Source organism: Carcharodon carcharias, chromosome 10, assembly GCF_017639515.1.
Source record: "Carcharodon carcharias isolate sCarCar2 chromosome 10, sCarCar2.pri, whole genome shotgun sequence".
NCBI lineage: Eukaryota > Metazoa > Chordata > Chondrichthyes > Lamniformes > Lamnidae > Carcharodon > Carcharodon carcharias.
This window is the reverse complement of record NC_054476.1, coordinates 109,261,798-109,289,688: the sequence shown is the minus strand read 5'-3', so window position 1 is coordinate 109,289,688 and position 27,891 is coordinate 109,261,798. Positions and strand designations below refer to the sequence as shown.

The 27,891-nt window shown below is 48.2% G+C and overlaps 1 protein-coding gene across 1 annotated transcript in view; it reads right to left on the bottom strand.

Annotated features, from left to right (window-relative positions):
* Positions 1 to 27,891, bottom strand: part of LOC121282775 (protein CASP-like) — a 698,867-nt gene that overhangs the window by 47,408 nt on the left and 623,568 nt on the right. Inside the window, exons 19-21 of the mRNA XM_041196552.1 lie at positions 15,437 to 15,520; positions 9,823 to 9,879; positions 9,662 to 9,742 (exon numbers count right to left, since the gene is read on the bottom strand). Coding sequence (XP_041052486.1) covers positions 9,662 to 9,742; positions 9,823 to 9,879; positions 15,437 to 15,520 — 222 coding nt within the window. The remainder of the gene's footprint in view (positions 1 to 9,661; positions 9,743 to 9,822; positions 9,880 to 15,436; positions 15,521 to 27,891) is intronic.

The window sequence follows — 27,891 nt, the reverse complement described above, 5'->3', positions numbered from 1 at the left end:
CTCTCACCCAGTTTAGCGCAAACACTCTGGTTGAGCTTAGCGCCAACACACTCAGCTTCAGCAGCGCACCAACATAACCTGCTCCAGCTCAAAAGCAACACTCACTGCTCCAGTGACCTTAGCACCAACACACTCTGCTCCAGTGACCTTCGCACCAACACACTCTGCTCCAGTTACCTTCGCACCAACACACTCTGCTCCAGTCACTTTCGCACCAACACACTCTGCTCCAGTCACTTTCGCACCAACACACTCTGCTCCAGTGACCTTGGCACCAACACACGCTGCTCCAGTGACATTAGCAGTAACACACTCTGTTCTAGTGACCCAAGCAACAAGATACTCTGCTCCAGTGACTTTAGCACCAATACACTTTGCTCCAGTAACATTAGCACCAGCTCACTACGTTCATGCTAAGCACCAACACATTCTGTTCCAGCTTAGCACCAATACACCTTCCTCCAGGTTAGCACCAACGCACTCTGCTCCAGCTTGGCACCAACACACACTCGCCCAGTTTAGCTCAAACACTCTGGTTAAGCTTAGCGCCAACACACTCTGCTCCAGTGAGCTTACATCAACACACTTCCCTCAGGGTTCGCACCAACACATTGTGGCCCAGTTTAGCTCCAACATACTCTGCTCTAGCTTAGCACAAGCACACTCTGTGCCACTGACCTTAGGATCAAAACACTCTGCGCCAGTGACCTTAGGATCAACACACTCTGCTCCAGTGGCCTTAGTATCAACGCACTCTGCTCCAGTGACCTTAATATCAACACACTCTGCTCTAGTGACCCAAGCACCAATATACTCCACGCCAGTGAGCTTACCATCAGTATGCTCTACTCCAGTGACCAGAGCACCAAAACGCTCTGCTCCAGTGAACTTAGCATCAACACACTCTGCTCCAGTGACCTTAGCACCAACACAATCTGCTCCTGCTGAGCACCATCGTGTTCTGTTTCAGCTTAGCAACAACAGGCTCCGCTCCAGCTGAGGACCAGCACTCTCTGCTCCAGGTGAGCACCAGCACTCTCCGCTCCAGGTGAGCACCAGCACGCTCCGCTCCAGGTGAGCACCAGCACGCTCCGCTCCAGGTGAGCACCAGCACGCTCCGCTCCAGCTGAGCACCAGCACGCTCCGCTCCAGCTGAGCACCAGCACGCTCCGCTCCAGCTGAGCACCAGCACGCTCCGCTCCAGCTCAACAGCAACACACACTGCTCCAGACACCTTAGCACCAACACACGCTGAACAGTGACCTTAGCAGGAACACACTCTGTTCCAAGTGACCTTAGCAGGAACACACTCTGTTCCAAGTGACCTTAGCAGGAACACACTCTGTTCCAAGTGACCTTAGCAGGAACACACTCTGTTCCAAGTGACCTTAGCAGGAACACACTCTGTTCCAAGTGACCTTAGCAGGAACACACTCTGTTCCAAGTGACCTTAGCAGGAACACACTCTGTTCCAAGTGACCTTAGCAGGAACACACTCTGTTCCAAGTGACCTTAGCAGGAACACACTCTGTTCCAAGTGACCTTAGCAGGAACACACTCTGTTCCAAGTGACCTTAGCAGGAACACACTCTGTTCCAAGTGACCTTAGCAGGAACACACTCTGTTCCAAGTGACCTTAGCAGGAACACACTCTGTTCCAAGTGACCTTAGCAGGAACACACTCTGTTCCAAGTGACCTTAGCAGGAACACATTCTGTTGCAGTGGCCTCAGCAGCGACATACTCCGCTCCCTCTTGGCGCCGACACACTCTGGCCCAGCTTCGCGCCGACACACTCTGGCCCAGCTTCGCGCCGACACACTCTGGCCCAGCTTCGCGCCGACACACTCTGGCCCAGCTTCGCGCCGACACACTCTGGCCCAGCTTCGCGCCGACACACTCTGGCCCAGCTTCGCGCCGACACACTCTGGCCCAGCTTCGCGCCGACACACTCTGGCCCAGCTTCGCGCCGACACACTCTGGCCCAGCTTCGCGCCGACACACTCTGGCCCAGCTTCGCGCCGACACACTCTGGCCCAGCTTCGCGCCGACACACTCTGGCCCAGCTTCGCGCCGACACACTCTGGCCCAGCTTCGCGCCGACACACTCTGGCCCAGCTTCGCGCCGACACACTCTGGCCCAGCTTCGCGCCGACACACTCTGGCCCAGCTTCGCGCCGACACACTCTGGCCCAGCTTCGCGCCGACACACTCTGGCCCAGCTTCGCGCCGACACACTCTGGCCCAGCTTCGCGCCGACACACTCTGGCCCAGCTTCGCGCCGACACACTCTGGCCCAGCTTCGCGCCGACACACTCTGGCCCAGCTTCGCGCCGACACACTCTGGCCCAGCTTCGCGCCGACACACTCTGGCCCAGCTTCGCGCCGACACACTCTGGCCCAGCTTCGCGCCGACACACTCTGGCCCAGCTTCGCGCCGACACACTCTGGCCCAGCTTCGCGCCGACACACTCTGGCCCAGCTTCGCGCCGACACACTCTGGCCCAGCTTCGCGCCGACACACTCTGGCCCAGCTTCGCGCCGACACACTCTGGCCCAGCTTCGCGCCGACACACTCTGGCCCAGCTTCGCGCCGACACACTCTGGCCCAGCTTCGCGCCGACACACTCTGGCCCAGCTTCGCGCCGACACACTCTGGCCCAGCTTCGCGCCGACACACTCTGGCCCAGCTTCGCGCCGACACACTCTGGCCCAGCTTCGCGCCGACACACTCTGGCCCAGCTTCGCGCCGACACACTCTGGCCCAGCTTCGCGCCGACACACTCTGGCCCAGCTTCGCGCCGACACACTCTGGCCCAGCTTCGCGCCGACACACTCTGGCCCAGCTTCGCGCCGACACACTCTGGCCCAGCTTCGCGCCGACACACTCTGGCCCAGCTTCGCGCCGACACACTCTGGCCCAGCTTCGCGCCGACACACTCTGGCCCAGCTTCGCGCCGACACACTCTGGCCCAGCTTCGCGCCGACACACTCTGGCCCAGCTTCGCGCCGACACACTCTGGCCCAGCTTCGCGCCGACACACTCTGGCCCAGCTTCGCGCCGACACACTCTGGCCCAGCTTCGCGCCGATACACTCTGGCCCAGCTTCGCGCCGACACACTCTGGCCCAGCTTCGCGCCGACACACTCTGGCCCAACTTAGCGCCGACACACTCTGGCCCAGCTTAGCGCCGACACACTCTGGCCCAGCTTAGCGCAGCAACGTAATCTGCTCCAGCTCAAAAGCAACACTCACTCCTCCACTGATCTTAGCACCAACACAACCTCCTCCAGCTTAGCACCAGCACACTGTGTGCCTGTGACGTTACCATCAAAACACTCTGCTCCAGTGACCTTAACACCAACACACTCTGCTTCAGTGACCTTAGCACCAATACACTTTGTTCCAGTAACATTAGCACCAGGTCACTCCACTCATGCTAAGCACCTACACATTTTGTTCCAGCTGAGCACCAACACACCCTCCTCCAGGTTAGCACCAACACACTGGTTAAGCTTAGCGCCAACATACTCCGCTCAGGCTTGGCACCAACACACTCTGGCCCAGTTTAGCTCCAACATACGGTGCTCCAGCTTAGCACCAGCACACTTTGCGCCGCTGACCTTAGGATCAAAACACTCTGCGCCAGTGACCTTAGGATCAACGCACTCTGCTCCAGTGACCCGAGCACCAATAGACTCCACGCCAGGGACCAGAGCACCAACACGTTCTATTTCAGCTTAGCACCAACACGCTCCGCTCCAGCTGGGCGCCAGCGCTCTGCGCTCCAGCTGGGCGCCAGCGCTCTGCGCTCCAGCTGGGCGCCAGCGCTCTGCGCTCCAGCTGGGCGCCAGCGCTCTGCGCTCCAGCTGGGCGCCAGCGCTCTGCGCTCCAGCTGGGCGCCAGCGCACTCTGCTCTCCAGCTGGGCGCCAGCGCACTCTGCTCTCCAGCTGGGCGCCAGCGCACTCCGCTCCAGCTGGGCGCCAGCGCACTCCGCTCCAGCTGGGCGCCAGCGCACTCCGCTCCAGCTGGGCGCCAGCGCACTCCGCTCCAGCTGGGCGCCAGCGCACTCCGCTCCAGCTGGGCGCCAGCGCACTCCGTTCCAGCTGGGCGCCAGCGCACTCCGCTCCAGCTGGGCGCCAGCGCACTCCGCTCCAGCTGGGCGCCAGCGCACTCCGCTCCAGCTGGGCGCCAGCGCACTCCGCTCCAGCTGGGCGCCAGCGCACTCCGCACCAGCTGGGCGCCAGCGCACTCCGCTCCAGCTGAGCACCAACACACTCTGGCCCAGGTTGGTGCCAACACACTCTGGCCCAGGTTGGCGCCAACACACTCTGGCCCAGGTTGGCGCCAACACACTCCGGCCCAGCTTAGCGCCAACACACTCCGGCCCAGCTTAGCGCCAACACACTCCGGCCCAGCTTAGCGCCAACACACTCCGGCCCAGCTTAGCGCCAACACACTCGGCTCCAGCAGCGCATCAACATAACCTGCTCCAGCTCAAAAACAACACTCACTGCTCCACTGACCTTAGCACCAACACAACCTCCTCCAGCTTAGCACCAGCACACTGTGTGCCAGTGACGTTACCATCAACACACTCTGCTCTAGCGACCTTCGCACCAACACACTCTGCAACACACTTAGCAGCAACATACTCCGCTCCCTCTTGGCAGCAACAAACTCTGCTCTGGATTGACACCAACACGCTCTGGCCCAGCTTAGCACCAACACACTCTGGCCTGGATTAGAGCAAATACACTCTGGCCTGGATTAGAGCAAACACACTCTGGCCCAGCTTAGCGCCAACGCACACAGGCCCAGGTTAGCGTCAACACACACTGTTCCAGCTAACGCAACATACTCTGCTTCAGTGACCTTAGCCAATGGACCAACACACTCTGCTCCAGTGACATTAGCAGTAACACACTCTGTTCTAGTAACCCAAGCAACAAGCTACTCTGCTCCAGTGACTTTAGCACCAATACACTTTGCTCCAGGAACATTAGCACCAGCTCACTACATGCATGCTAAGCATCAACACATTCTGTTCCAGATTAGCACCAACATGCTCTCCTCCAGGTTAGCACCAACACACTCTGCTCCAGCTTGGCACCAAAACACTCTGCTCCAGCTTGGCACCAACACACACTCGCCCAGTTTAGCTCAAACACTCTGGTTAAGCTTAGCGCCAACACACTCTGCTCCAGTGACCTCAGCACCGACACACTCTGCACCAGTGACCTTAGCACCGACACACTTTGTTCCAGCTTCGCGCCGACATACTCTGGCCCAGCGTCGCGCCAACACACAAAGGCTGGCTTTGCGCCAACACACTCTGCTCCAGTGACCTTCGCACCAACAGACTCTGCTCAATTGACCTTAGCACCAACGCACTCTGCTCCAGTGACCTCAGAACCAACACACTCTGCTGCAGTTCCCTTAGCACCAACGCACTCTGCTGCAGTTCCCTTAGCACCAACGCACTCTGCTGCAATTCCCTTAGCACCAACGCACTCTGCTGCAGTTCACTTAGCACCAACGCACTCTGCAGCAGTTCACTTAGCACCAACGCACTCTGCTCCAGTGACCTCAGAACCAACACACTCTGCTGCAGTTCCCTTAGCACCAACGCACTCTGCTGCAGTTCCCTTAGCACCAACGCACTCTGCTGCAATTCCCTTAGCACCAACGCACTCTGCTGCAGTTCACTTAGCACCAACGCACTCTGCTGCAGTTCACTTAGCACCAACGCACTCTGCTGCAGTTCCTTTAGCACCAACGCACACTGCTGCAGTTCCCTTACCACCAACGCACTCTGCTGCAGTTCCCTAAGCACCAACGCACTCTGCTGCAGTTCCCTAAGCACCAACGCACTCTGCTGCAGTTCCCTTAGCACCAACACACTCTGCTGCAGTTCCCTTAGCACCAACACACTCTGCTGCAGTTCCCTTAGCACCAACACACTCTGCTGCAGTTCCCTTAGCACCAACACACTCTGCTGCAGTTCCCTTAGCACCAACACACTCTGCTGCAGTTCCCTTAGCACCAACACACTCTGCTGCAGTTCCCTTAGCACCAACACACTCTGCTCCAGTGACCTTAGCACCAACACACTCTGCTCCAGTGACCTTAGCACCAACACACTCTGCTCCAGTGACCTTAGCACCAACAAACTCTGCTCCAGTGACCTTAGCACCAACACACTCTGTTCCAGCTTAGCACCAACACACTCTGCTGCAGTTCCCTTAGCACCAACACACTCTGCTGCAGTTCCCTTAGCACCAACACAATCTGCTCCAGTGAGCTTAGCATCAACACACTCTGCTCCAGTGACCTTAGCATCAGCACACTCTGTCCCTGTTTAGCATCACACACTGTACTCCAGCTTAGCACCAACACACTCTGCTCCAGTGACCTTCCTACCAACACACTCTGCTCCAGTGACCTTAGCACCAACAGACTCTGCACCAGTGACCTTAGCACCAACCCACTCTGTTCCAGCTTGGCACCAACACACTCTGCTCCAGTGACCTTCGCACCAACACACTCTGCTCCAGTGACCTTCCTACCAACACACTCTGCTCCAGTGACCTTAGCACCAACACACTCTGCTCCAGTGACCTTAGCACCAACACACTCTGCTCCAGTTCCCTTAGCACCAACGCACTCTGCTGCAGTTCCCTTAGCACCAACGCACTCTGCTGCAGTTCCCTTAGCACCAACGCACTCTGCTACAGTTCCCTTAGCACCAACGCACTCTGCTGCAGTTCCCTTAGCACCAACGCACTCTGCTGCAGTTCCCTTAGCACCAACGCACTCTGCTGCAGTTCCCTTAGCACCAACGCACTCTGCTGCAGTTCCCTTAGCACCAACGCACTCTGCTGCAGTTCCCTTAGCACCAACGCACTCTGCTGCAGTTCCCTTAGCAACAACGCACTCTGCTGCAGTTCCCTTAGCAACAACGCACTCTGCTGCAGTTCCCTTAGCAACAACGCACTCTGCTGCAGTTCCCTTAGCACCAACGCACTCTGCTGCAGTTCCCTTAGCACCAACGCGCTCTGCTCCAGTGACCTTAGCACCAACACACTCTGCTCCAGTGACCTTAGCACCAACAGACTCTGCACCAGTGACCTTAGCACCAACCCACTCTGTTCCAGCTTGGCACCAACACACTCTGCTCCAGTGACCTTCGCACCAACACACTCTGCTCCAGTGACCTTCCTACCAACACACTCTGCTCCAGTGACCTTAGCACCAACACACTCTGCTCCAGTGACCTTAGCACCAACACACTCTGCTCCAGTGACCTTAGCACCAACACACTCTGCTGCAGTTCCCTTAGCACCAACACACTCTGCTGCAGTTCCCTTAGCACCAACACACTCTGCTGCAGTTCCCTTAGCACCAACACACTCTGCTCCAGTGACCTTAGCATCAACACACTCTGCTCCAGTGACCTTAGCATCAACACACTCTGTCCCTGTTTAGCATCACACACTGTACTCCAGTTTAGCACCAGCACACTGTGCTCCAGTTTAGCACCAACACACTATGCTCCAGTTTAGCACCAACACACTATGCTCCAGTTTAGCACCAACACACTGTGCTCCAGATTAGCACCAACACACTGTGCTGCAGATTAGCACCAACACACTGTGCTGCAGATTAGCACCAACACACTGTGCTGCAGATTAGCACCAACACACTGTGCTGCAGATTAGCACCAACACACTGTGCTCCAGATTAGCACCAACACTCTGTGCTCCAGATTAGCACCAACACACTGTGCTGCAGATTAGCACCAACACACTGTGCTCCAGATTAGCACCAACACACTGTGCTCCAGATTAGCACCAACACACTGTGCTCCAGATTAGCACCAACACACTGTGCTCCACCTTAGCACCAACACACTGTGCTCCACTTTAGCACCAACACACTGTGCTCCAGCTTAGCACCAACACACTGTGCTCCAGCTTAGCACCAACACACTGTGCTCCACCTTAGCACCAACACACTGTGCTCCACCTTAGCACCAACACACTGTGCTCCACCTTAGCACCAACACACTGTGCTCCAGCTTAGCACCAACACACTGTGCTCCACCTTAGCACCAACACACTGTGCTCCACCTTAGCACCAACTCACTGTGCTCCACCTTAGCACCAACTCACTGTGCTCCACCTTAGCACCAACACACTGTGCTCCACCTTAGCACCAACACTCTGTGCTCCACCTTAGCACCAACACACTGTGCTCCAGTTTAGCACCAACAGTCTGTGCTCCAGTTTAGCACCAGCACTCTGTGCTCCAGCTTAGCACCAGCACACTGTGCTCCAGTTTAGCACCAACACACTGTGCTCCAGATTAGCACCAACACACTGTGCTCCACCTTAGCACCAACAAACTGTGCTGCTGATTAGCACCAATACACTCTGCTCCAGATTAGCACCAACACAATGTGCTCCAGATTAGCACCAACACAATGTGCTCCAGATTAGCACCAACACACTGTGCTCCAGATTAGCACCAACACACTGTGCTCCAGATTAGCACCAACACACTGTGCTCCACCTTAGCACCAACACACTGTGCTCCACCTTAGCACCAACACACTGTGCTCCACCTTAGCACCAACACACTGTGCTCCACCTTAGCACCAACACACTGTGCTCCAGTTTAGCACCAACACTCTGTGCTCCAGCTTAGCACCAACACACTGTGCTCCACCTTAGCACCAACACACTGTGCTCCAGCTTAGCACCAACACAGTGTGCTCCAGTTTAGCACCAACACACTGTGCTCCAGCTTAGCACCAACACACTGTGCTCCAGTTTAGCACCAACACACTGTGCTCCAGCTTAGCACCAACACACTGTGCTCCAGTTTAGCACCAACACACTGTGCTCCAGTTTAGCACCAACACACTGTGCTCCAGCTTAGCACCAACACACTGTGCTCCAGCTTAGCACCAACACACTGTGCTCCAGTTTAGCACCAACACACTGTGCTCCAGCTTAGCACCAACACACTGTGCTCCAGCTTAGCACCAACACACTGCGCTCCAGCTTAGCACCAACACACTGCGCTCCAGCTTAGCACCAACACACTGCGCTCCAGCTTAGCACCAACACACTGTGCTCCAGCTTAGCACCAACACACTGCGCTCCAGCTTAGCACCAACACACTGTGCTCCATCTTAGCACCAACACACTGTGCTCCAGCTTAGCACCAACACACTGTGCTCCAGCTTAGCACCAACACACTGTGCTCCAGCTTAGCACCAACACACTGTGCTCCAGCTTAGCACCAACACACTGTGCTCCAGCTTAGCACCAACACACTGTGCTCCAGCTTAGCACCAACACACTGTGCTCCAGCTTAGCACCAACACACTGTGCTCCAGCTTAGCACCAACACACTCTACTCCAGCTTAGCACCAACACACTCTACTCCAGCTTAGCACCAACACACTCTACTCCAGCTTAGCACCAACACACTCTGCTCCAGGTGTTTTTTCTTCTGTCACTCTGGATTCTACTGCACTCTGTTCTGTTGCGGAAGGATCGATTGTGCTCTGCTCTCTCGTATCCTTATACTTGAATGATCATAACACTAATATGGAGACATGCACTGTGAAATTTAAGAAAAACTACTTACAAGAAAGACCATGCAGTGCAAGAGCACCGTGTAGAAAAAGGCAATAGTCCGAGCCAATTTGTTTGACAGGATGACGCGGCCCTTAAATAAAACAAAGGGTTTATAGATTGTTGAAAATGAATGGGTTCATTTATTTTAGCAGCTTAAGTGTATGTACTTACCATGCTCAGGGTGGCTTTATCCCAGGGGCTGAGACTTAGATATCTGCGCTGACGCTCCTAGACATAGCACCAGAAGAAATACTTAAGAGACTGTGCACACAAAACATTTTTCCGCACATTTTGTTATGAAGTCATTTTCAGTCAAGATTGAATAATCATCAGGAAACAAGTAACAAGTTTTGAATTTAAACGTTTTGTATAATTTGTGGTGAAGAAAGATAATGACAGGTAAGATGAACTTTAAAGATTTACGCACACTTATCTTGAACAGCGAACAGGATAATTTTGCAGTGATGATAAAATACTAGCATCTGTAGCATTGTTTGGGGAATATAATTTTACAGCATCAACCCACTCTATCCTAGAGCAGGTGCAGCTAGCACCAAGCTTTAGTTCAATTCAGGTTCAATGAAGAATGTAGGAGGGCATTCCAGGAGCAGCACTAGGCATACCTAAAATTGAGGTGTCAACTTGGTGAAGCTACAACAAAGACTACTTGCATGCCAAGCAGCAGAAGCAGCGAGTGAAAGACAGAGCTAAGCGTCCCTTGGATTATATCACACTCTGCAGTCCTGCTACATCCAGTCATGAACGGTGGTGAGCAGTTAAACAACTAATAGCAGAAGGAGGTGCCACAAATATCCCCATGCTCAATGATAGGGAAGCCCAGCACATCAGTGCATAAGATAAGGCTGAAGCATTTGCAACAATCTTCAGCCATAGTGCCGAGTGGATGATCCATCCCAGCCTCCTCCGGAGGTCCCCAACATCACAGATGTCAGTCTTCAGCCAATTCGATTCACTCCACATGATATCAAAAAATGGCTGCAGGGACTGGATTTTCTTTGTTTTATCTTTATTCTTTCAAGGGATGTGGGCAACACAGGCAAGGCCAGCATTTATTGCCCATCCCTCATTGCCCTTGAGCTGAGTGACTTTCTCGGCCATATCAGAAAGCAGTTAAGAGTCAACCACATTGCTGTGGGTCTGGAGTCACATGTAGGCCAGGCTGGGTAAAGATGGCAGGCTTCCTTTCCTAAAGGACATTAGTGAGCCAGGTCGGTTTTTATGACAATGGATGAGAGTTTTACGGTCATCATTACTCTAACTTTCAATTCCACATTTATTAGTTGAATTTAAATTCCACCAGCTACCATGATGGGATTTGAACTACTGTCCCCACACCATTAGCCTGGGCCTTTGGATTACTAGTCCAGTGACATTACCACTATGTCATTATCTCTCCAGCAATACTGCAAAGGCTATGGGCCTTATCAACAGTCCAGCATTAGTACTGAAGACTCACACTTCAGAACTAGCTACACCCTTGACCAAGCTGTTCCAGTACAGCCACAACACTGGCATCTGCCTTGCAATGTGGAAAATTGTCCAGGTATGTCCTGCACACAAAAAGCAGGGCCAAGCCAACCCAGCCAATTACTGCCCCATCAGTCTACTCTTGACCATCTGCAAAGTGATGGAAGGAGTCATCAACAGTGCTCTCAAGCAGTACTTGCTCAGCAATAACCTGCTCACTGATGCCCAATTTGTGTTCCACCAGGGCCACTCAGCTCCTGAGGCACTGTGGGCCATCAGCAGCAGCAGAATTGTACTCAAAATACAATCTGTAACCTCATGGCCCAGCATATCCCCCATTCTATTGCTACCATCAAGCCAGGGGATCAACCCTGGTTCAATGAAAGTGCAGGAGGGCATGCCAGGAGCAGCACCAGGCATACCTAAAAACGAGCTGTCAACCTGGTGACGCTATAACACAGAACTACTTGCATGTCAAACAGCATAAGTAGCAAGTGATAGACAGGGCTAAGCGATCCCATGACCAACGGATTAGGTCTAAGCTCTGCAGTCCTGCCACATCCAGTCGTGAATGGTGGTGAACAATTAATCAACTAACTAGAGGAGGAGGCTCCACAAATATCCCCATCCTCAATGATGGAGGAGCCCAGTACATCAGTGCAAAAGATAAGGCTGAAGCATTTGCTACAATCTTAAACCAGAAGTGCCGAGTGGTTGATCTATCTTGGCCACCTCCGGAGGCCGCCAGCATCACAGGTGCCAGTCTTCAGTCAATTCGATTCACTCCACATGATATCAAGAAATGGCTGAAGGCACTGGATACTGCAATGGCTATGGGCCCTGACAATATTCCGGCAATAGCACTGAAGATTTGTGCTCCAGAACTTGCCGCATCCCTAGCCAAGCTGTTTTAGTACAGCTACAACACTGGCATCTACTCGGTTATGTGGAAAATTGCCCAGGTATGTCTTGTACATAAAAAGCAGGACAAATCCAACCCGGCCAATTACCAGCCCATCAGTCTACTCTCCATCATCAGTAAAGTAATGGAAGGGGTCATCAATAGTGCTATCAAGCAGCACTTGCTTAGCAATAACCCGCTCATGGACGCCCAGTTTGGGTTCCGCCAGGGCCTCTCAGCTCCTGACCTCATTACCTCAAGAGCTGAACTCCCGAGGTGAGGTGGGAGTGAATGCCCTTGACATCAAGGCAGCATTTGACTGATTGTGGCATTAAGGAGTCCTAGCAAAACTGGAGTCAATGGGAATCAGGGGGAAAACTCTCTACTGGCTGGAGTCATAACTAGCACCAAGGAAGATGGTTGCGGTTGTTGGAGGCCAATGATCTCAGGTCCAGGATATTGCTGCAGAAGTTCCTCAGCTGCTACATTAATGACCTTCCTTCTATCATAAGGTCAGGATTTCACTGATGATTGCACAATTTTCAACACCATCTGTGACTCCTCAGGTGGTGAAGCAGTCCATGTCCACATGCAGCAGACCTGGACAACGTTCAGGCTTGGGCTGATAAATGGTGAGTAACATTCATGCTACACAAGTGCCAGGCAAAGACCATCTCCAACAAGAGAGAATCTAAGTAGTGTGCCCCGAAATTCAATGGCATTATCATCTCTGAATCCCCACCGTCAGCATCCTGAGGGTTACCATTGACCACAAACTGAACTGGACCAGCCATGTAAATACTGTGGCTACAAGAGCAGGTCAGAGTCTGGGAATTCTGCAGCAAGTGACTCACCTCATGACTCCCTGAAGCTTGTCAGCACAAGTCAGGTATGTGATGGAATACTCTCCACCTGCCTGGATGAGTGCAGCTCTAACAACACTTGAGAAGCTTGACACCGTCCAGGACAAAGCAGCCTGTTTGATTGGTACCCCATCTACCAGCTTAAACATTAGGGATGGGAAATAAATGCTAGCCTAGCCAGTGATGCTTACATTCCATGAAAGAAAAAGAAAAAAATTCATTACTTGCTTCACTATAACAGGTATCCCTTTTCAAACACTGACTTGGTCTCAGCTAGATTATTGTGTCCAATTCTGGATACAGTACTTTAGAAGTCTTGAAGAGTGTTTTTTTAAATTCATTCACAGGATGTAAGTGTCACTGGCTGGGCCAGCCTTTATTGCCCATCCCTAGTTGCCCTTGAGAAAGTGGTGGCGAGTTGCCTTCTTGAACTGCTGCAGTCCATGTGGTGTAAGTACACCCACAGTGCTGGTAGGGATGGAGTTCCAGGACTTTGACCCAATGACAATGAAGAAATGGTGATATCTTTCCAAGTCAGGATGGTGAGTGGCTTGGAGGGGAGCTTCCAGATGGTGGTGTTCCCAAGCATCTGCTGCTGTTGTCCTTCGAGGTGGCAGAGATAGTGAGTTTGGAAAGTGCTGTCAAAGGAGCCTTGGTGATTTGCTGCAATGCATTTTGTAGATGGTACACAGTGCTGCCACAAGAGGGAATGAATGTTTAAGCTGGTAGATGGGGTACCAATCAAACAGGCTGCTTTGTCCTGGATGGTGTGGAGCTTCTCGAGTGTTGTTGGAGCTGCACTTATCCGGGCAAGTGGAGAGTATTCCATCACATACCTGATTTGTGCCGATAAGCTTCAGGGCGTCATGAGGTGAGTCACTTGCTGCAAAATTCCCAGACTCTGACCTGCTCTTGTGGCCACAATATTTACATGGCTGGTATACTTCAGTTTCTGGTCAATGTTACCCACAGTGCTGTTAGGGATGGAGTTCCAGGATTTTGACCCAGCGACAGTGAAGAAACTGTGATATCTTTCCAAGTTGGGATGGTGAGTGACTTGGAGGGGAACTTCCAGGCGGTGGTGTTCCCTTTTGTCTGCTGCCCTTGTCCTTCTAGGTGGTTGTGGTCGTCGGTTTGGAAGATACTGTTGGAGGAGCCTTGGTGAATTCCAGCAGTTAATCTTGTAGATGGTACACACTGCTGCTACTGTGCGTCGGTGGTGGAGGGTGCAGAAGAGATTTACAAGAATGGTACATGTGATGAGGTGCTTCAGTTATATCAAGAGACTGCGGAATCTGGGGTTAAGAGGAGATTTGATGGAGGTGCTCAAAAATGAACTGGACTAGCCATATAAATACTGTGGCTATAAGAACAAAGTCAGAGGCTGGGAATCCTGCGGCAAGTAATCACCTCCTGACTCCCTAAAGCCTGTCCACCATCTACAAGGCGCAAGTCAGGAGTGTGATGGGATACTCTCCACTTGCCTGGATGAAAGACAATGCTCCAGAAGCTTGACACCATCCAGGAAAAAGCAGCCCACTTGATTGGCACCCTGTCCACAAATATTCATTCCCTCCTCCACAGATGCACAGTGACAGCAGTTTGTACCATCTACAAGATGCACTGCAGAAACTCACCAAAGCTCCTTAGGCAGCCCCAACCAAACCCACGACCACTACCATCTAGAAGAACAAGGGCAGCAGACGCATGGGAACACCACCACTTTGAAGTTCTGCTCCAAGCAACTCACCACTGGCTGGGACAAAATCCTGGAACTCCCTCCTTAACAGCATTGTGGGTGTACCTACACCACATGGACTGCAGCGGTTTATAAAGGCAGCTCATCACCACCTTCTCAAGGACAATTAGGAATGGGCAATAAATTATGGCCTCGTGAGCAAGGCCCACATTCCATGAATGAATTTTTAAAAATCATTAATGGGTTTGATAGAGCAAATAAAGAGGAATTGTATCCAGTGGCAGGAGTGTCGATACCAGAGGACACAGGCCTAAGGGGATTGGCAAAAGAACAAAAGGTGAGACGAGGGCAGGAGAGGCCCATGATTTCCCTGTCGGTCCAAAGGAGCGCTCCTGAGCCACCTAGCCCACCAGGGACCCCTGAGCAGATTAAAACCACTTGCCTTCTGGGCTCTCTTTGAACTTGATCTCAGTTGGGGTGGCAAATGCAAGACTGCGTTAAAATGATGCCAATGCCTGAATTACATCAGAAGCCAAGTTAAATATTTCAATGAGAACTTCGCTTACCTGTAGTGAAGGTTTTACACCCCTCCCGAAGCCTTGGAATTAAAACACTGACCAGTGTGAGGGGTTAAATTGGCCCTATGGTGCCTGTATTCCTCGGTGATGTAGGATAAGCAGACTGGAAGCCTTGTGTGAATGACACTGGGTTAACTCGAGAATCACGTGTGGCTTAGCAGTCCATTATAACCATTAAAACTAATAGAACTAAGAACTTTGCTCCTGCACTTCTAATCCAAAAATGATGATGATTTTGAGTTTTGGAAGGGCCTACCTTTCTGCTGAAAGAGGTAAAGGGATCCAGGCGCTCTTCATACTGAGAGGAGTAACGCAGTTCAGTGTCATCGCTGCTCGCACCCTGCAGAGTCAATCAACAACATCAGGAAACAAGGTATGTTTTGATCTGTATTCTTCCAACTATAGTATTAATGATCGAGATAGGATGTAGTGATTTGCTCATTGTATAGTCTTTCATTGGCTGTAAAGCATTTTGGGATGTGCTGAGGCTGTGAAAGGAGCTATATAAATTCAGGTTTTCTTTCTTTCTTACATCTATCAATTATCATTTTCCCATTGTGATATTTAAACATTTTGACTTCCAGTTTGCAATAGCTGGCTGCCATCTACCAGTTACAAAATCCATTACAATAACAGGGCCCACAATCAGAAGAGGACACTTGCCGTCCAATACAACAACCATAAAAATAAACAAACTACCTGAGCTAATTTGTTAGAAATCTGTCACTAATTTTACTATCAATGCATTACAATATTCACCTCTCTAGGATGGTCTCACTCCCCGTATTGAAGAGTAAAGCTGTTTGCAATCGATAAAAACTGCCACCTCTGCCAGTGCCATAAGACCATTAGACGTAGGAGCACAAGTAGGCCATTCAGTCCACCGGGTCTGCTCCACCATTCGATGAGATCATGGCTGATCTGATAATCCTCAACTCCACTTTCCTGACTTGTCCCCTTAACCCTTGATTCCCTTATTGATTAGAAATCTGTCTCAGTCTTGAATATACTTAACAACCCAACCTTTACAGCCCTCTGCGGTAAAAAATACCACAGATTCACTACCCTCTGAGAGAAGAAATTCCTCCTCATCTCTGTTTTAAATTGCTCTGAAATTATGCCCTCTGGTCCTAGACTCTCCCACAAGGGAAACAACTTCTCAGCATTTACCCCGTCAAGCCCCATAAGAACATTATATGTTTCAATAAGGTCACCTTTCATTCTTCTGAACTTCAAGTACAGGCCCAGCCTACTCAACCTCTTCCCATAAGAAAATCCCTCCATACCCGGAATCAACCTAGTGAACCTTCTCTGAAGGACTGCCTCCAATGCCAGTATATCTTTCCTTAGGTAAGGGGACCAAAATTGTTCACAGTATCCTAGGTGTGGTCTAACTAGTGCCTTGTACAGTTTTAACAAGACTTCCCGATGTTTATACTCAATTCCCTTTGAAATAAAGGCATTTCCTCTTATTTATTGAACTTGTATGTTAGCGTTTTGGGATTCATGCATAAGGACTCCCAAATCCCTCTGTGCTGCAGCTTTCTGCAGTCTTTCTCCATTTAAATAATATTCAGCTCCTCTATTCTTCCTGTCAAAGCGCATAACCTCACTTTCCCACCTTATATTCCATCTGCCAAGTTTCTGCCCACTTACTTAACCTGTCTTTTTCCCTCTGGAGATTCCTTGTGTCATCCTCACCACTTGCATTCCCACCTATTTCTTTGTCATCTGCAAACTTGGCGATAGTACATTCATTCCCCTCATCTAAGTCATTAATATATATTGTAAATATCTGAGGCCCCAGCACTGATCCCTGTGGCACTCCACTAGTTACAAGTTGCCATCCCAAAAATGCTCTCCTTATCCCAACTCTCTGTCTTCTATTAGTTAGCCAATCCTCTATCCATGCTAATATACTACCCTCAACATCATGGGCTCTTATCTTATTAAGTAGCCTTACATGTGGCACATAATCGAACACCTTTTGGAAATCCAAATATATTACGTCTACTGGTTCCCCTTTATCTATCCTGCTTGTTATCTCCTCAAAGAATTCTAATAAATTTGTCAGGCATGATTTCCCCTTCATGGAGCCATGCTGACTCTGCTTGATTAGATTATGTATTTGTAAATGCTCTGCTATTACATCCTTTATAATAGACTCCAACATTTTCCCAATGACAGATGTTAAGCTAATTGGCCTATGGTTACCTGTTTTTTGAATAAGGGTGTTACATTGGCTGTTCTCCAATCCTCTGGGACTTTTCAAGAATCAAAGGGCAGAATCTTCTGCCTGCAGGACAGGCCGGTTGGGAGTGGGCACAGAGCTGATTGCCGCCCGCGATTGGCTGCATGCCATCATTTTACGTGGATGGGCCAATTAAGGCCCCCCCAGCATGACGCGTGCCTACCTGTGCATGTCACATGAGCTGGGAGATGTTTATGAATTGTCAAAATTTTAAAAATTTATTTAATAAAACCTTCATGAAACCTCATCCCGCCTGTGGATGAGGTTTCATGCAAAACACAAAGGCCGCTTGGGCTCTTTGCCTGCCAGCCAACCTTCAGGTTGGACCCGCAGCCCTGTCAAATACCTAAATTGGTTCATTAATGGCCTTAACAGGCCTTTGACAGTTTGGTGGGCGCACAGCCGACTCCAGCACACACCCGCCAAACGAAAGCTCGGAATAGCGCGTGGTGATGTCGGAACACACGCCCGACGTCACCAGGCGTCATTTTACCCATTGGCGTAATGGGCCAACTCCCGCACGCCAAAGAGAAAATTCTGCCCTGAGGATTCTTGGAAAATTACTACCAGTACATCCACTACCTCTGTAGCTATTTCGTTTAATATCCTAGGATGCAACCCACCAGGTCCAGGGGACTTAACGGCCTTTAGCCCCATTAGTTTCCCTAGTGCTTTTTCTCTAGTGATAGTTATAGAATTTATTTCCTCCCCCCTCCACTTGCCCCTTGATTATTTAGTATTTTTGGAATGCTATTAGTATGTTCTACCGTGAAGACAGAAGCAAAGTATTTATTCAACTCCCCCGCCACTTCCTGATTCCCCGTTATTTCCCCAGCTTCATTCTCTTAGGGGCCAATGTTCACTTTGGCCTCTCTCTTCCTTTTTATATATTTAAAGAAGCTCTCAATGTCTGTTTTTATATTACTTGTTAGTTTACCCTCAAAGTTTTTTTTTCCCCTCTTTATTATTTTTTGGTCATCTTTTGGTGACTTTTAAAACTTTCCCAATCCTCTGACTTACCACTAATCTTTGCCACATTGTATGTTTTTTCTTTCAATTTGAAACTGCCCTTAACTTCCTTGGTTAACCATGGTTGGTTTATCCCCTTCCTTGAATCCTTCTTCCTCACAGGGATATATCTTTTTTTGAGAGTCATGAACTATTTTCTTAAACGTCTGCCATTGTTTATCTATCATCTTTTCTGCTAAACTGCTTTCCTTGTCCACTCCAACCAACTCTGCCCTCACTCCATCATAATTACCCTTATTTAAGTTTAGCACAGTTGTTTCCGACCTAAGTTTCTCACTCTCAAACTGAATGCTAAATTCTACCATTTTATGGTCACTGTTTCCTAGGGTACCCTTTACTCTGAGGTCATTTATTAAACCTGCCTCATCACAAATTACCAGATCCAAAATAGCCTGATCCCCGGTTGGATTCACAACATATTGTTCTAAGAAACTGTCCCGAATACACTCTATGAATTCTTGCCTGTGTCTACCTCCTGCCAATTTGATTTTCCTAATCTGCATGAAGATTAAAGTCACCCATGATTGATGTACTGCCTTTTTCACATGCCCTCATTATCTCCTGATTTATTCTCTGTCCTACAGTATAGCTACTGTCAGATGGCCTTTAGACTACTCCCGGTGTCGTCTTCCACTTGTTATTTCTTACCTCCACCCATATGGATTCTACACCTTCTGATCCAAGATCCTTTCTTGCTATCTTACTTATTCCATCTTGTCCTAACAAAGCTACCCCACCACCCTTTCCTTCTTCCCTGTCCTGTTGAAAAGTCACATGCCCCTGAATATTTAGTTCCCAGCTTTGATCTCCTTGTAACCACATCTCTATAAGATAATACCCATTAATCTCGATTTGTGCCATGAATTCATTTATTTTGTTCCAAATACTATGTGCATTTAAGTAAAGGGCCATTAATTTTGTCTTTTTATCATTTTCTCCCCCTTTGACCCTATTTGCTGTTTTTTTTTATGTTTGTACACTCTGTCCCTTTCTGTCACATTCTGGGTATCATTACCTAAATAGCTGCCCTGCAAGGCTACCATATCCTTTTGCATTGTAAGCCTTTCCAGAGCCCTCCCCCAACTCTATTTAGTTTAACGCCATCTCTACAACCCTAGTTATTTGATTCACCAGGACACTGGTCCCAGCATGGTTCAAGTGAAGCCCATCCCACTGGAACAGCTCCCTTCTACCAATTTATCCAGCCATAAGCCAACAGGTTATGTGTAACTTCAGCTTTTTTAAACGTTTTGCTTTGTTTCTAATTATCCAATGCTCCACTGCTGGCCAATAAAAAAACTTCTGAACCCCTATAAGTCTGGGGGAGCTGACCGGCGCACTCAACGGTCTTTCTAGGGGCAAATCCCTGGGACTAGACGGGCTGACCGTGGAGTTCTTCAGGGCGTTCTGGGACGTCCTGGGGAGCGACTTCGCGGGGGTCCTGGGGGAGAGTATCGCTACTGGGGAGATGCCCCTTTCGTGGCGCAGGGCCATGATTGCCCTGCTGCCGAAGAAGGGGGATCTCCGCCTTCTTAAAAACTGGCGCCCGGTCTCCCTCCTCAGCATGGACTACAAAATCTTTGCCCGAGCCATGTCTTCTCGGCTCGGCACCGTGCTGGACCACATGATTCACCCTGACCAGTCCTACACCGTACCGGACCGAACCATTTATGATAAAAAAAAATTTCTGAATTAAACAAAGGCTCATGATTAGAAACTTGGAAACGAGCAGGAAATCAGGCAGGTGCATGCCCGGGTTATTGATTCTTCTGCTCAGAGTAAACAGATATTATCCTGCGCAGATGAATCAAGAACATGGGTTGCAACCAAGAAAAGATTGCACACTTGAAATTGTTCCCTACTTTTGCTAGTTACCAGTTCAAGGATGAATTCAAATTGCTAGGAGCCAGTATATACTGCACAAGTTATTCTGCTGTATTTTCCAGAGATGGACATAGAATGGTTATGCTGCAGATGGAGATCAGCTGATCCATCATGTCCAAGCCAATTTTCTGCAAGAGCAGCTCAGTTAGTCCCACTCCCCACCCTTCCCAATAGCCCTGCAAATTCTCTGTTCAGGTGCTTATCCAATTCCCTTTTGAACGCCATAATTTAATCTATCTCTGCCACACACTCAGGCAGTGCATCCCATATCCTAACCACTTGGTATGTTAAAATGCATTTCATCATGTTGCCATTGCTTCTTTGCCAATCACCTTAAATTGGTGGCCTCTGGCTCACAACCCCTCTGACAATGAGAACAATTTCTCTCTGTCTGCTGTCTAGATCCATCATGATTTTGAACACCTCCATCTAATTTCCTCTCAACTGTATCTTTTCTAAGGAGGACAACCTTGGCTTCTCCAGTCTATTCACTGAAGTCCCTCATCTGTGGAACCATTCCCGTGAATCTTTTCTATAAAGCCTTCACATCATCCCTGAAGAATAATGCCCAGAATTGGGCACAATACTCTAGTTGAGGTTGAACCAACGTTTAATGAAAGTTCATCATAACTTCTTTGCTTTGATAGTCGTATAGATTTATAAATTTATTTATAAAGCCAAGGATCCTGTCTGCCTTTTAAAGCACTTTCTCAACCTGCCTGCCACCTTCAACATATATACAGCCTGGGTCTCTGGTCCTTCACCCCATTTGGAATCGTAACCTTTATTATGTATTACCTTTCCTCGTTCTTCCTATCAAATGAATCACTTTACACTGTTAAATTTAATCTGCCACCTGTCCGCCCATTCTACCAGCCTGTTACTTCAATCACTATCCTCCTCACAGTGCACAAAATTTCCAAGTTTTTTGTCATCTTCAAATTTTGAAATTGTGCCCTGTACACCCAATTCAAAGTCACCTTGCAACTAAGTCTTTCTAAAGGCTATTATATCATACCCATTTATTTCTATTTGTGCCATCAATTCATCCATCTTGTTATGAATGCTGTGAGCATTCAGACAAAGAGCCTTTAATTCTGTCTTTTTACCGTTTTTGTCTACTCTGACCTTATTTGCTGGTGCAAGCTTATGTTTATATGCTCTGTCCCTTCCTGTCACACCCTGGTTATCATCACCCATATCAGTACTTTACATCATTCCTTTGTCCTTTCTCTTTAACTTTCCATATCTCCCTAACATTAACCCTCCACCACCCACCAATTCCTCCCCCACCCCCCACCCAATTATTTAGTTTAAAGCCTCTCTGCAACCCTAGTTACACAATTCGCCAGTACACCCCAGCACAGTTCAGGTGAAGACCATTCCAACTGTACAGCTCTCAGTTTCCTCAGGACTGGTGCCAGTGGTCCATGAATTGAAACCCATTTCTCCCACACCAATTTTTGAACCACTAATCTAATCTGATTTTACCCTCTGCCAATTTGCTCATAGCTCAGGTAGTAATCCAGAGATTATTACCTTTGAGGTTCTGTTTATTAATTTAGCTCCTCGCTGCTCATACTCCCTCAGCAGAACCTCTTTTCTTAGTCCTATCTATGTCATTGTGAAAAGTGCTTCTGCGTGGGTACCAAAAGGTGGTGGAAATCTGGAATTCTAAGGCGATTGTAGCTGCAGGTCAACTGAAAACTTCAGAACTGGGATTGTTAGATTTTTGTTAGGTCAGGATATATAAAGTTACAGAAGCAAGATGGACAAGATGGAGCTTAGATACAGATCAGTCACGATCTAATTGAACAGTGCAACAGGCTGCTCCTGTTCCTATGTTCCTACTAAAGTGCAAGTTCCATTTCTCTCATTTCATGCAAAGTTCCTGCCCAGTGTTAAACCCCTCTAATTTCAGTCTGGACATTAAAAGTCAATAAGGTTGAAGTCTGTCAGAAAATACATTAGGCAAGGTCCATCAGTAAACAATAGATCATGAGGTCATCCTCCTCATGCACAGGGCTGGTGTCAGAGGACTGGAGAATTGCAACTGTTACGTCCTTGTTCAAAAAAGGGTGTAAGGATAAGCCCAACAATTACAGGTCTGTCAGTTTAACCTCGGTGGTGAGGAAGCTTCTAGAAATGATCATTCGGGACAAAATTAAGAGTCATTTGGGCAAATGTGGTTTAATTAACGAAATCCAGCACGGATTTATTAAAGGCAAATCGTATTTAACTAACTTGATTGAGTTTTTTGATGAGGTAACAGAGAGGGTTGATGAGGTCGACATGGTGTACGTGGATTTCCAAATGGCAGTGACAGCAATATTGATGAATATAAAGGAATATAAGGAGATAAAGTTGGCTGTGACAGGAAGTGTTAATTTTGCTCTTAAAACCTAATCTAGTCTTTAATTCGCAGTAACTGGAAAGTACTGAGTAAGTAGACTATATTTCATTCTTTTTTGCAGTTTAGACAGGGTAAACACACTCTGCTGTGAGACCTGAGTGGTTAACTAGCTAACTGATTGAATTTGCTTTCTCCAGCCCCATTTCAGTTGGTTGCAAATTCAGGGTTCTTCAGTGCAACCTTAGCAAATGAGTGCAGCTGAGGAAACTGAGTGCAAACCTGAGAGTTTGGTGAGCAGGGGAGTTTGGTGAAGGGGAAGGAGGTGTTTGTTTCCTTTGTTTTGTGTACCTTTCTCACCCTGCAGTAATTGGTTTTTACTCAACTGCAAGGAAAGGAGCTAGCTGTTTGGTAAGTGTTTAAGGTCTATTCTATTTGTGAGATTTGAAATAGTATACAAATTAGTGGTAAAGTTAATAAAATACATAAAAAAGCAACATAAATTAGTGCATAATATACTTAAGTAATTAATTAAAAAACATTGAGGATGGCAAGACAGGTGAAGTGTCAAGGCTGCAACATGTGGGAGTTCCTGGATACCATTGTGATCCAGGGCAAACACATTTGCAAGAAGTGATTGTGGCTTGAGGAGCTTTGGCTCAGAGTTATTGAGCTGGAGGCTGAGCTGCATACTCTGCAGCACATCAGGGAGGGGGAAAGTTATTGGGATGTCTTGTACCAGTCACACCACTTAGGATAGGGTCTTTTGATTTGATCAGTGGTCAGGGACAGGAGGGTGTGACTGTGAGTGAGGCAGGTAAAGGGGTCCAGAGGGCAGTAGCTGCAGGGTGGATGAGCAAACTGACCATGACACCATGGTACAGGAAGCCATTCAAGTGGAGAAAGCAAAAAGGAATGCAGTGGTAGTAGGGGCCACTATGGTGAGGGGGATTGACACTGTTCTCTGCAGCAAAGAACGAGACTCCAGACAACTATGTTGCCTGCCCAATGCCAAGATTTGGGACGTGCTCATGTCTGGAGAGGAATTTGCAGTAGGAGGGAAAGGATCCAGTTGTCTTGGCCCATGTAAGTACCAACAGCATAGGTAGAACAAAGAAAGCAGTTCTACATAGAGAGTATGAGAAGCTATGCACTAAATTAAAAAGCAGAACCTCAAAGGTTATAAGCTCTGGATTATTACTTGAGCCGCATGCAAATTGGCATAGGATATATAAAATTAGAGAGATGAATACGTGGCTCAAAGACTGGTGTGGAAGAAGTAGATTCCAGTTTGTGGGGCACTGGCATCAGTACTGGGGAAAGTGAGTGCTGTACCATTGTGACAATCTAGACCTAAATCATGCTGGGACCAGCGTTCTTGTGAACTGTATAACTAGGGAAGTAGAAAGGGTTTTAAACTAAATAGTGGGGGCAAGGAATCAAATGTGAAAAGATATCAAAGAGTAGAGACAAGCTAAGAGAGGAAGATAGTAATATGGGAAATGAGGGTCAGAGAATGGCAGGAAGTGACAGAGAGAAAAAAAAAACCTAAGAATGCACAAAGAATCAAGACTAGATGTTACAAAGATAACAAAATGACAAAACTAAAGGCTCTGTATCAGAATGCGTGTAGGATTCATAACAAATGAATTGAATGAAGCTTTGTGGGTAGTGCTTAGGAATAAAAAAGGGGCAGCCACATTGTTAGATGTTTATTATAGACCTCCAGATAGTCAGCGGGAAATTGAGAAGCAAATATGTGTACAATTTGCGGAGGTTTGTAAAAAACAATAACAATAGGGTAATTATATTAGGTGATTTCAACTTTCCCAACATTATTTGGGATAGACATAGTGTTAAGGGCTTGGGTGGAGTGGATTTCTTGGAATGTGTACAATATGGTCAGTTATGTAGAGGGTCCAACAAGGGACGGTGCATTGCTGGGCCTAATTCTGGGGAATTAAGCCGGACAGATGGCTGAGGTGGTGGTGGGGGAGTATTTTAGTGATAGCGACCACAACATGTTACAACTTAAGTTTGTTATGGACAAAGAAATAGACAAGTTGCAAAAAATGTTTTGGATTGGGGGAGAGTGGATTTTAGTAAAATAAGGCAGGATCTGGCCAAGGTAGACTGGGAACAGCTCCTTGTGGGGAAATCTACAGAGGAGCAGTGGGGGGGGGCGTTCAAAAAGGAAACGGGGAGGGTACAAGTTCAACATGTTCCCTTCTACGGTAATAGGAAGCAGTAACAAGACCAGAGAACCATGGATGACCGGAGATATTCAGGATACGATGAGAAGAAAAAGAGGCTTTTAGCAGGTATAAGGGAAGCAAATCAGCAGAGGCATTAGTGGAGTACAGACAGTGCAGGGTGGAGCTTAAGAAAGCAATTAGGAGAGCAAAGACAGAATATGAGAAAGCTCTGGCTGGTAAAAGTAGGGAAAATCCCAAGGTATTCTATAAGTATATCAATGGGAAGAGGTTAACCAGGGAAAGAGTAGGGACCAAGGGGGCAATCTATGGGTGGAGCCAGAAGACATCGGTAGAGTGTTCACATCCATCTTCACCCAAGAGAAAGAGGATGAAGGTATGGAACTTAGGGAGAGAGACTGCGAGGTTCTTGAGCAAATTGATATAGGGAGTGACAAGGTATTGGAGGTAAAAGCAAAATACTGCGGATGTTGGAAATCTGAAACAAAAATTAAAATATCTGGAAAAACTCAGCAGGTCTGACAGCATTGGCGGAGAGGAATACAGTTAACGTTTTGAGGCTGTATGGCTCTTCATCAGAACATCAGAATGACTCTTCTTCTGAAGAGTCATACGGACTTGAAACGTTAACCATATTCCTCTTCGCAGATGCTGTCAGACCTGCTGAGTTTTTTCAAGGTATTGGAAGTGTTGGCAGGCTTAAAAGTTGAAAAATCTCCAGTTCCAGATGATTTGTGTCCCAAAGTGCTGAGGGAGGCAAGGGAGGAGATCGCAGGGGCTCTGACCCAAATTTATAATTCCTCTCTGGACACGGGGGAGGTGACAGAGGACTGGAGAACAGCAAATGTAGTTCCGCTATTTAAGAAGGGTTGTAGAGAGAAGCCAGGGAACTACAGGCTAGTGAGTTTCACGTCAGTGTTAGGGACACTATTGGAGAAAATTCTGAAGAAGAGAATCTATCTCCACTTGGAGAGGCAAGATTTGATCAGGGATAGTCAGCATGGCTTTGTCAGTGGGAGGTCATGCCTAACAAATTTGATTGAATTTTTTGAGGAGGTGACCAGGTGTGTAGATGACAGTAGTGTAGTTGATGTAGTTTATATGGATTTCAGCAAAGCCTTTGACAAGGAGCCACATGGGAGACTTATAAAGAAGGCAAATGCACATGGGATACAGGGTAATTTGATAAGATGGATTCAAAATTGGCTTAGTTGTAGGAGACAGAGGGTGATAACAGAAGGATGCTTTAGTCACTGGAAGCCAGTGTCCAGTGGCGTACCACAGGGATCTTGCTGGGCCCCCTATTATTTGTCATTTATATAAACGACATAGATGATTATGTGGGAGGGTAGGATTAGTAAATTTGCGGATGACACAAAGATTGGCCGGGTGGTTAACAGTGAGGTTGAGTGTCTTGGGCTACAGGAAGATATAGACGGGTTGGTCAAATGGGCAGATAAGTGGCAGATGGAATTCAACCCTGAAAAGTGTGAGGTGATACACTTAGGAAGGAGTAATTTGACAAGGAAGTATTCAATGAACAGCATGACACTAGGAAGTTCTGAGGAACAATGGACCTTGGTGTGTGTGTCCATAGATCTCTGAAGGCAGAGGGGCATGTTAGTGCGGTGACGAAAAAGGCATATGGGACACTTGCCTTTATCAATTGAGGCATAGATTACAAAAGTGTGGAGGTCATGTTGGAGATGTATAGAACCTTGGTGAGGCCACAGCTGGAGTACTGTGTGCTGTTCTGATCGCCACATTATAGGAAGGATGTGATTGCACTGGAGGGAGTGCAGAGCAGATTCACTAGGATTTTGCCTGGGATGAAACATTTAAGTTATGAAAAGAGGTTGGATAGACTTGGGTTGTTTTCATTGGAGCAGAGAAGACTGAGGGGAGACCTGATCGAGGTGTACAAGATTATAAGGGGCATGGACAGGGTGGATAGGGAGCAGCTGTTCCCCTTAGTTGAAGGGTCAGTCACAAGGGCTCATAAGTTCAAGGTGAGGGGCAGGAGGTTTAGGGGAGATGTGAGGAAAAAATGTTTTACCCAGAGAGTGGTGACGGTCTGAAATGCACAGCCTGGGAGGGTGGGGGAGGCGGGTTGCCTCACATCCTTTAAAAAGTACCTGGATGAGCACTTGGCACGTCATAACATTCAAGGCTATGGGCCAAGTGCTGGTAAATGGATTAGATAGGTAGGTCAGGTGTTTCTGACATGTCGATGTAGACTCGATGGGCTGAAGGGCCTCTTCTGCACTGTGTGATTCTGTGAAAGTAACCAAATTGATCGAGGACATTGAAGTAAAGAAAATTGAACTGATAACTGTTACGGAGACCTGCATGCAGAATGACAAGGATTGGGTCCTGAACATTGAGGGGTATATGACATTCAAGGACAATAGGAGGCTTGGTAAAGGTGGAGGTGTAGCACTGTTAATCAAGGACAGAATTTTGCAATAGTTCGAGATAACCTTGGTTCAGGAGATCAGGATGTGAATCGGTCTGCGTGGAGATGATGAATGGTAGGGGAAGGAAGTCACCAATGGAAGTGGTCTACAGGCCCCCTAACAGTAGCTACAATGTAGGACAAAATATACAATAAGAAATTTTAGGTGCTTGTTGTAAAGGGATGGCAATAATCATGGATGACTTTAATGTATATATAAACTGGAAAAATCAGATTGGCGGTCGTCACATGGGTGAGGAGTTCATAGAATGCTTTCAAGATAGTTTCTTAGAGCAGCACGTTCTAGAACCAAGAGAGCATGTTATATTTGACCTGGTATTGTATAATATGACAGGATTAATTAATGACCTCAGAGTAAAAGCATCCCGAGGTAGCAACGACCACAAGATGATTGAATTTTACATTGAAAGGGAGAAGAGTGGGTCTATATTAAACTTAAATAAGGTCAACTATGTGGGCATGAAAACTGAGCTAGCTGAAATGAAATGTGATACTAGGCCAGGGGATA